Below are 9420 nucleotides of genomic sequence, written 5' to 3'. Positions count from 1 at the left end.
ATATAGAGCTGTTGGAATAGCTAATATAGAGGTTATGTGGTTGTAGTCTCTTCTTCATGAAATAGGACAACCCATGACATAAATACCTATCCTATGGTGTGACAATATTGGTGCAACTTACTTATCTGTCAATCCCATTTTTCATGCACAAACAAAGCACATCGAAGTTAATTATCACTTTATGAGTGATAAGGTAGCCAAAAAAGAACTTCAAGTGAAATTCATCTCTTTTAAGGATCAAATAGCAGATTTACTAACAAAAGCAGTATCTCGAACAAGATTTTTGCAATTGCGACCACTTCTTGCTGTTAGATCCACAAGTGGTTCTAATTGAGGGGGCATGATAGAGATTGTATCAATGTATAACTCTTCATGTATATCTAGATGTGTATTACTTATATACCTTAGCCAGGATACCTTTAGTACATCTAATCCTTATCATGATTGATGTGTATCACTTGTATATCTTAGCTAGGATACCTTCTGTATATCTGATCCTTATCATGATTAGATTGTACATGTTATATATACAACATCATCATTTAATAAAACATAACCTTCAATCAGTACCAAACTCTATAATCTGTAATACCCCTGCTCAAACCACTAGAGGAGTTATCTGCTTTGGCCCACCTCATCCAGAGCCTCGCGATTTTGTCCTATAGGTGGAATGGAGAACTTTCCCAGGAGGTCATCCAACCTAGGATTTCTCTTAAACGAGCATACTTAACCCTAGAGTTCTTCTAACTCTCCAGTCCATTCCACTAAAAGGCGCCTCTTGTGATTAGTTTCCCCCATTTCAATGTATAATTTGATTCATTTCTATGCCCCGCATTCCACTACCCTAGGTAGCCTCGCCATCCTAGAAGCCTGCCAGGAGTTTACTCTCTTATGCCACTCCTCGCCCTCATTGGACTGCTTTCCTAGGTCGAGTCGTCACAGGCCCACCAGCTTCCACCTAGTTCATACTTGAACCACATATCTACTAGAAGGCATAATTAGAAACATAACCAAAAACTTAATTAGCGTATAATTGGACACTCTTCAACCTTCATACAAATACCCACTTTCAAGGTACAGGTGTTTGCTTGGTTTTTACAACCCCGCAAGTGCACGGATCACTAACAAGTAATAAAGTAGTGAGTAAAGTATCATCCCACGAGGAACTTAATTAGCAAGCACTAAACTACACAGCAATTATGTTTGTCTAAGCTACCGAAAATAAATGGAGAGTGAACCTAATTTATTTTGAGTGCTAAAAACTAAAAGGACAATGAACTTAAAATGAAACAATTTGTTAAAACAATTCCATAATTAAGATTTCATACTTTAACCTTATTATGGATTCAATCTTGTCTATTCATTGGATTAAGGATCGTTGCTTTGATGGAAATTAATCCTAAGGTATCTTAGGTCCTCTCTCAAGGTACCTAAGGTGTATTTTAATTAAAGCTAAACCCTACTTTCGTTGGTGATTAGCCCTAATAAAAGCCCTTTAAGATCTATGATTAATTATGGAGTTCCACGAAGGATTTCAGCCTATCTCTAGGTCAGATTTCCTAAGTTTAATACTCCAATTTTCCAATACTAACCTTCACCTTTCAGTTATTCAATTAGTATCTTATATCATGTCTAAGTGAGTACCGGCACATAGTATGCATTAATAGCACAGAACATTAAATCAAAGAATAAAACTCTAATCGAATAGATAAAACTCAATATTTATCCATAATAATGATTATAAGCATTAGTCTCCTAATTCTAGAATAAAGAAACTACTCACTCATGGTGAGTTTAGCAAATATAACAAAAGTAAAACAAAAGAACATAAAAGTAGCCTAAAGAAATAGAACAAAAGAACCGAAGAGAATTCTCTGCAGCTTTGAACTTATAGAACTTCGGCTGAGGACTCCCCTTTGATGTTAATGCATTGTTCTTCAAGGTGGCTTGGAGAGAATGATGAAGATATATGTATATGAGTATGTGTGTGTGAAGATGGGGATCTCTTTCTCTGTTTTCTACTGCTTCTATTTATATTCAATGTTCTAGGGTTAGGTTTTTAGAGTCCCAAAGGCATCAGAAGTCTGTTCTAAGTGTAAAAACTGGAGCTGGAATCAAATTAGGAAACTGGTTATCAGTTGATACATGGCCCGTGTGTCACTACATAGCCCAGGGCTGTGTAACTTATTGGAACTTGAAGACTACATCTCGTATTTGAGTAGAAGGTTACACGATTCTTGGCTAGTTACACGAGTCTAATTACAGAATAGGAGCCATCTGGAAATCTTGAGCTAAGGGTAGGGATGGGCTAACTTTTAAAGATTGTGCACAAACTACAATTTCTGTGTTTTCATTATCTGTTGTGTGGCCATGCACTGTAAATGCTTCGAAAGGATCTTCAAGATGCTCTTTAACTAGCTTGTCAACTATGTTAAACCTTAAGCATTCATCAGGTTCAAGTTTATGCTTCATTGCCCTAAACATGTTGAATTCGACTTCTTCATCTACTACCTTGAGAGTTAACCGCCCATTCTTAATATCTATAATAGCTCCGGCAGTTGTTAAGAAAGGTCTTCCCAGGATGATGGGAATTTGGACATCCTCTTCCATCTCCAAGAGAACAAAATCAATAGGAATGAAGAATTTTCCTACTTTGATGGGGATGTTTTCTAGGATGCCAATCGGGTACTTGACAAACCAGTTAGCCAATTTCAGTGAAATTGTTGTGGGTTTAAGTTCTCCTACATCCAACTTTTGACATTTTGATAGAGGCACCTAGATCACAAAAGTGCCTTGTCTATATTCATGTTGCCAATAAGACAAAGTATGGAGAAGCTTCCTAGATCCTTGAGCTTTAGTGGTAGCTTGTTTTGCAATATGGCACTGCATTCCTCTGTAAGAGCAACAGTCTCATAGTCTTCTAACCTTCTTTCCTTTGAAATAATTTCTTTAAGGAACTTTGCATAGGATGGCATCTAAGAAAGTGCTTCTGTGAAGGGAATGTTAATATAGAGTTTCTATAAAACTTCTTAAAACATTCCAAACTACTTATTCAATTTAGCCTTTTGGAATCTCTGGGGAAAAGGTAGAGGAGGTTGTTATGGCTCTGGTAACTTCTTTTTCTTCTTTATTTCCTCTTCCTGTTCCTTTTTAGCTTCTTCTTTGTGACACCCCTTACCCGTCTACAGTGTAGCCGCGCAAGGCATGTCACACTCAATGCAAGAGCGAATTTAATATCAATTATTTTTCGACGGAGAAACTGATGGAGTTTTCCCTATTATATTATCGTTTGGCCCATTTCACTATTCACCTGTTGAAAATTTCAACAATAATTTCCAATAATAATCTCATCCATGCTCATCATAATCATTTCACATTCAATTCTTGCAATTCATTTCCATGCTCAATTCATATATCAACATTATCAAATTTCCATTAATTATATAATTTTCAAACTAATTTCATGAATTCACAATTTACATAATATACAAATTAATTACAATTCCATAATTTACATTTCAACGTAATAACTAATTATAATGCACAAAATACATGATATGCTTAATGTGAGCCTTATCTACATGCATTGATGAGGAGGTGACAACCTTGAACACTTCTGACACTTCTACAGATCTAGACTCCAAAAATCCTAGTTAACTATCCACTAGGTTTTATCTTCAGTACCTGCGTGAAAGAAACAATCCATCGCGCTAAACATTGCTGCTTAGTGGTGCAATAATATAATAAGAAAATAATATATACAAATAAAGAAAGAAATGAATCATAATTTGGATACTCTAGAATTTAATCTAATTTAATATAATACTTATGGTATCGACTCTCTTTTGTTCTAATTTATTCCTCTTCAGAAGCGCTTAATTACTAAATTCATAGTAATAATATACAATCCCCATAAAATTCTAAGAATATTATTCTTAACTTTATGTTATTGGGAAAAAGTGTATTTGTAATTTTTATTGAAGTTATAATTTCTTTGCTAATCTTTTTTTTTATCGCTTTCTCAATATTTCCTCGGTTATCTCAGATCATTTCATAATAATTAAAATTCTTAGAGTTATTTCATAATAGATAAATTTTAATATTAATCTAGTTCATTTTGGGTCTTTCAAATAAATAAGTTTCTTAGAGCTAATCTAATTTATTTCAGATCTTTCTAACTCGTTTATTTAATTTCTAATATTTTGATTTTCTAATATTCTTAATTTATTTCACTGCCCAAGTAACCTATGACAGGTTCACTAAACTGCATAACGAGTCGTGGGCACTGGATACCACAGTGTCTCAGGCCGTCATACCATGAGACGTGTAAGCTTAGTACATCAACCACGCATGCAATCAATATGGCAAAAAGACATGAAAACAGTATGGCTAAAAGCCATGATAATAGATAATCAGGCATATAAGCCATGAATGCGGGCATAAAGCCATAAATACAGGCATAAAGCCTTACGCAATACTGCTAAAACAATACCCTATTGGCATGCCAATCTATCCAATCTGACACACGTGTCTAGGCAATACATGGGCACATAAATACCATTAAATGTTAATATATTTTGTTTTATTATTTCATTACAAGTTCCAATTATAATTTATAACATTTCAATTTTTATTCCTAGCAGAAGTATAAATGCCTAAAATACAATTCTACCTAAATTATGCATTCATCATTATTCATTCATTATGTCATTCATATTGATCACAATTTATAACAATTATTTTTATGAGTAATTGTACTCAAAGCATTTTTCCTTATCCTTTCTCCAATAATGAGAACTAAAGTCTCATTCATATATTCATTTATTCATTATACTATGCATATAAATTATCATTCATATTCCAAGTAATCCATGAACATTTCATGGATTTCAAATTTAACTAAATTTTTCTTAAATCCTAGAGTCACTCAACTTCAAGAATTTAAATTCATAAATCATATTATCTATATTAATCATCCTAATAGTTTTTCTAATTTAGTATACCATTTCCTATATCATTGGGGTTACTATTCACATTATTATTTATTCAAAATATTGACTTTTTCATATATAATAGGTATATTAATTCTAATTGCACTAAGAACTCACATTTTGGGTCCTAAATTTTTTGGCATTGATTGCCAATTGCAATTCAAAGCCTCCTAAAAGTATTTCCAAATTTTCAGTTTTTATGTCCTATGTTTACTATTCTAATTGTCTATGCTAAAGTGAGAATTTGGCTAAACTTTCTTCACGAAAGTCGTTCCTTTATGTATCTAGTTTAATTTCCTTTTTGAATCACTTTATTTGAAGTTTTGTAGCTCAAGTTATGGTCAAATAACCATAACTGGTTCATTTCCTAATTCTATCTCTTTAATTAGGCGGATTTTGGCATTACACTTTACCAATTTAATTGGACATGTTATAGTTACTTTTAGACTTAATGTTCTTCATATAATTTGTTGCCCTATTCTTATGTTCACTTAGAAATTTTAATTACAATTTTCCAAGTTTTGTAGAATTAGTTATAACAATTTAATTGGCCTAGACTCCAGTACCTTGTGTCTTCAGGGTCCAGGTTTAGGTTAGTAGCTTTAACCTCTATTTTAGGGTTCTTATGTTCATAATTTGAAGACAATGTCAAAAACAAAGTTGGAGCCCTGTTTCTTAGGGTTCCATACCATTATGGCCCAACCTAATTAAAGTTTCCTAGTGGGAGATATGCCTAAATAAGTATTCTGGGGTCAAATAATCCCTTAGAAAATTTCCAAAATTTACATACTAATTTAACCTAGTCAATTGACCTAGTTATCTAGGTTTCTGGGTTTTTGTCAAAAGATCAATATTGTAGATCTATGTCTTATGGAAAATTTTCCACTGGTTTCATTGCATTTTGAATTTTGTAGGCCAAGTTATGGCCATTTTTCCAAAACTGGTTGGGTAGGCTTATGTCCAGGAAATTTTGGGCAGAATGGTTCTAGTCAGTTTGATGATCTAACTTGGGCCAGCAATTTCATTTGGTTAGAGGCATTTTTGAGCTTGGTGTTCTCAATGAAAGTTGTAGTCCTATCTCTAATCTTTCTAATGGTATAAAATTTAGATCATTTGGACCTGTTTAGATAGAGTTATGGCTAAATGAACATGTTAGACACTTTTCTGGGTTCAGTGTTTGGATATTCGGATTGGACTAGAAAATTGGTAAACTTATGGACAGAATTTGAGTAGGGTTTCTTCATGAAAAAATGGGACATTTTGAGTCTAATTTCACCTCCAATTGGCCTTATACTAATTGGAGTCACATAAATTTAGTTATGACTCTAATAGTACTCTAGACTCAGGTCTGAATTTCCTATAAAGAACAAGCACTCCCAATATTCATTCCTCCTTACACCCAAACTACAATTTGTCATTCATAGCACTTTTAAATATCATTAATCAATCTCAATTTGGTTAATTTCACACAATTTCACAAAATCCCCAAATAGTTAAGTTAAAACCCTAAATCAAGATTCAAGGTCAAGCATACTCAATCCATGCAACTTTCAATACATAACAACTCATTAAACATCATCACTAAACTAGTTTACATCCATAAAAAGCATCAAACTCCAATTAATCCATGGCTGCCAAAATTCACTTCCTCAATAAGTTGTCATTTCCTTTTTATTTCATGCAAAATTCAACTCTTCTTAAGTCCAAATCAAGAATAAAGAAGAGAGATAAGGAGATTAAGCACTAACCTCTTTGATCAACTTATTGAACTTGTGAAAACTCCAAAATTTCTCCTCTTTGTGGCTGCCTAGAGCTTCCTTAGGGTGTGTGGATGAGTTTTAGTGAAGGTGACTTAGGGTTTTGGGGTGAGGAAAGCATGGAAATCAAGTTAAAAAATATATATATATATATATGGAAGAGAGAATGGAAATGGGAGTTTCGGCCATGGCTAAAAAGGAAGGAAGATGATACTTTCTTTTTGTTATTTAGTCTAATTTTATATCTCTCTTATCCCTTAATAAAACTTGTTAATTTCCCATTGGTTGAATAATTTTAAATGATGTCATTATGACATCATATATATATATATATAATAAGCTTATTTCTTTTCTTCTTTCTTTTACTCATTTTTAATTATTTTCTCACTGATATTATGTAACACCCTAGGCAAATCCCACATCGGCAAAACACGGGAGAGATGCTGGGTTTATAAGTTGATGGTTTGTAACCACTATTGACGTGTTTTAAAACCGTGAGGGCTTCGGTCCAGAGCGGACAATATCACTAGTGGGCCGGGCCATTACATTTGTGGTATCAGAGCTGCTCCGCGTGCAACCTTGAACGATGGTGGGGCAAACCTCAGCGAGGACGCTGAGTCCCATAAGGGGGGTGAATTGTAACACCCTAGGCAAATCCCACATCTGCAAAACACGGGAGAGATGCTGGGTTTATAAGTTGATGGTTTGTAACCCCTATTGACGCGTTTTAAAACCGTGAGGGCTTCGGTCCAGAGCGGACAATATCACTAGTGGGCCGGGCCATTACATATTAATTCGTATTTTATATCATATAATTTATTTACTTAAATGGAGAAGTTAGTCAAAAATTGTCTCTGAAGGCGAAATGACCAAAGTGCCCTTAAACGCTTAATGGACTAAAATTGTTTATACCAATCTAGAAATTTTTCTAAGCATTTTCTTGGCATTCTAATGCCATTGAAACCTCAATGACTCTTCTCTGGAGTCCCAAAAATTATTTCACGATCTATTTATGACTCCTCACTATAGTTTAATTATAGTTCCAGACATTCTGGCTCTCCGGACAGCCATTGGTCACCGAACCAATAGAATTTACGGAACACCTAAAGTGAGAGTGTTACACCTACTGCATTGTCAACTAACATGTCTATATGTGGAAGCGAAAAATCATCCTTTAAACTTGCTTTTTCAAGATCCCTATAGTCAACACATACCCTCACCCAACCATCCTTCTTCATTACAGGGACCACATTTGCTATGCATTCAAGGTACTTTACAACTTCCAAGAACCCAGTGTCATACTACTTTTTGATTTCATCTCTGACCCTTAGCAGCGTGCCAGGATCCATTCTCGTTAGTTTCTGCTTTACCCATTAACCCTAGAATCAATGGGATCTTATGAGTTACAATTTGAGGATCTAGACCTGGCATGTCATTGTAGCTCTATAAAAATACATTCATAAACTCCCTTAACAACTGAATCATATCCTCCGACTCCTCACTATCTACCAAATTGAGTTCTTTCCTATTCTCTTCTGTCCCTAAATTCAGGGTGTTCATCTAATCTTCACAGGGCATAAGAGTCGGTTCATCTGATTCTTGCCATCCTGTTATCTCCTTCAGGGGTACACACTCTTCCTCTCTATCAGAATCACTAGTATCCATGGCAATTATTGGTCTTTCAAAGTTAATGTGAGGAATATTAGTGTCAATTGAATTATTTTATTTTGGTTGATCATCAGTCCCGAAAAAATTAAAATGAGGTGATTAATAGAATGAAATTTATCAAAGGGGTTAAAAATAAAGAAAATATTGGACAAAAAATTTGGAAAATGAACTATTAATTTATTAAGGTTTGATTATATGATAATATCCATTTACAAAATTCACTTGACACCATAGACGTAGTAGCCAAGTGTTGGTAACTAGGTATATATTACTTTAAGAAAAGCACAATGACATCTTCAGCTTCCCAATTATCAAGCTCCTGGTCTTTTGCCATTGGCATGATTAGCATTTCTAGTATGAGACTCGACTGCAGGACATTGATGGATACGTTTGATAGAGACTCTTCACCTTCTTCTTGTGCTTCTTCAATGGCCGGATGGGTGAAAATATTTTCAATTAGGGAATGGTCCTCCTCTCTTTAGTTAAATTATCGAATCTCTAATCTCGGAGCATGTATTTCAACCTGAACCTTCCATCTATTAGAGCATCTTTTTCATATTCCAACCCTAAACGCCCTTTCTCTGGAGGGAAACTCTTCTAGTGGACAAACTCCCTTCAGTTCTGCAAATTGCTGAGCTAATCCAAATAAGTCAAGAGTTCATTGACCAACATTAAACTTCAAGTACGTGCATAGAACCTAAGAGATTGAACTAAAAATATTAATATGAACTTCAAAAAATGAGTGCATGCATTGAGCCTTATTGAGATCGGATAACCTTAAGACTGGACCTTGAAACTTGAAACTGAATTAAAATTATTATTGAGATCAAGTAATATGCAAGCGAAAATCAGACCTACACTAGAATCAAACTTTAATTAAAATTAAAACAGGAATGGAATTGAGCTTAAAGATTGGAAAATAAGCATTTGAAACAAATGAAGTTAAATTACGATTAAAATCAGAACTTGTCCAAGTATAAAGGATCCGGCTTGATTGAGATTGG

At 34.3% G+C, this 9420-nt stretch overlaps 1 protein-coding gene across 1 annotated transcript; it reads right to left on the bottom strand.

The window, feature by feature from the left end:
• Positions 1-2259: 2259 nt before the first annotated feature.
• On the bottom strand, positions 2260-2975 carry LOC110648853 (uncharacterized). Its single transcript, XM_021803218.2, has 2 exons — positions 2793-2975; positions 2260-2751 (listed from the first exon to the last, which is right to left on the bottom strand). Exons 1-2 carry the CDS (start codon positions 2973-2975, stop codon positions 2260-2262), a joined length of 675 nt encoding a protein of 224 aa, XP_021658910.2.
• Between the last annotated feature and the right edge of the window lie 6445 nt (positions 2976-9420).

This window comes from Hevea brasiliensis, chromosome 9, assembly GCF_030052815.1.
Source record: "Hevea brasiliensis isolate MT/VB/25A 57/8 chromosome 9, ASM3005281v1, whole genome shotgun sequence".
In the NCBI taxonomy this organism is placed as follows: domain Eukaryota; kingdom Viridiplantae; phylum Streptophyta; class Magnoliopsida; order Malpighiales; family Euphorbiaceae; genus Hevea; species Hevea brasiliensis.
The sequence above is the reverse complement of the archived record's forward strand: the minus strand, read 5'-3'. Positions and strand labels throughout refer to the sequence as shown.

What these genes read in the sequence shown, in the direction of transcription:
- LOC110648853 (XM_021803218.2), bottom strand. Translation starts at nt 2,975, where the DNA reads ATGCCATCCTATGCAAAGTTCCTTAAAGAAATTATTTCAAAGGAAAGA. An exon ending in GCAACATGAATATAGACAAG is followed by an intron (nt 2,752 to 2,792) that starts GCACTTTTGTGA and finishes AAATGTCAAAAG; the next exon opens with TTGGATGTAGGAGAACTTAA.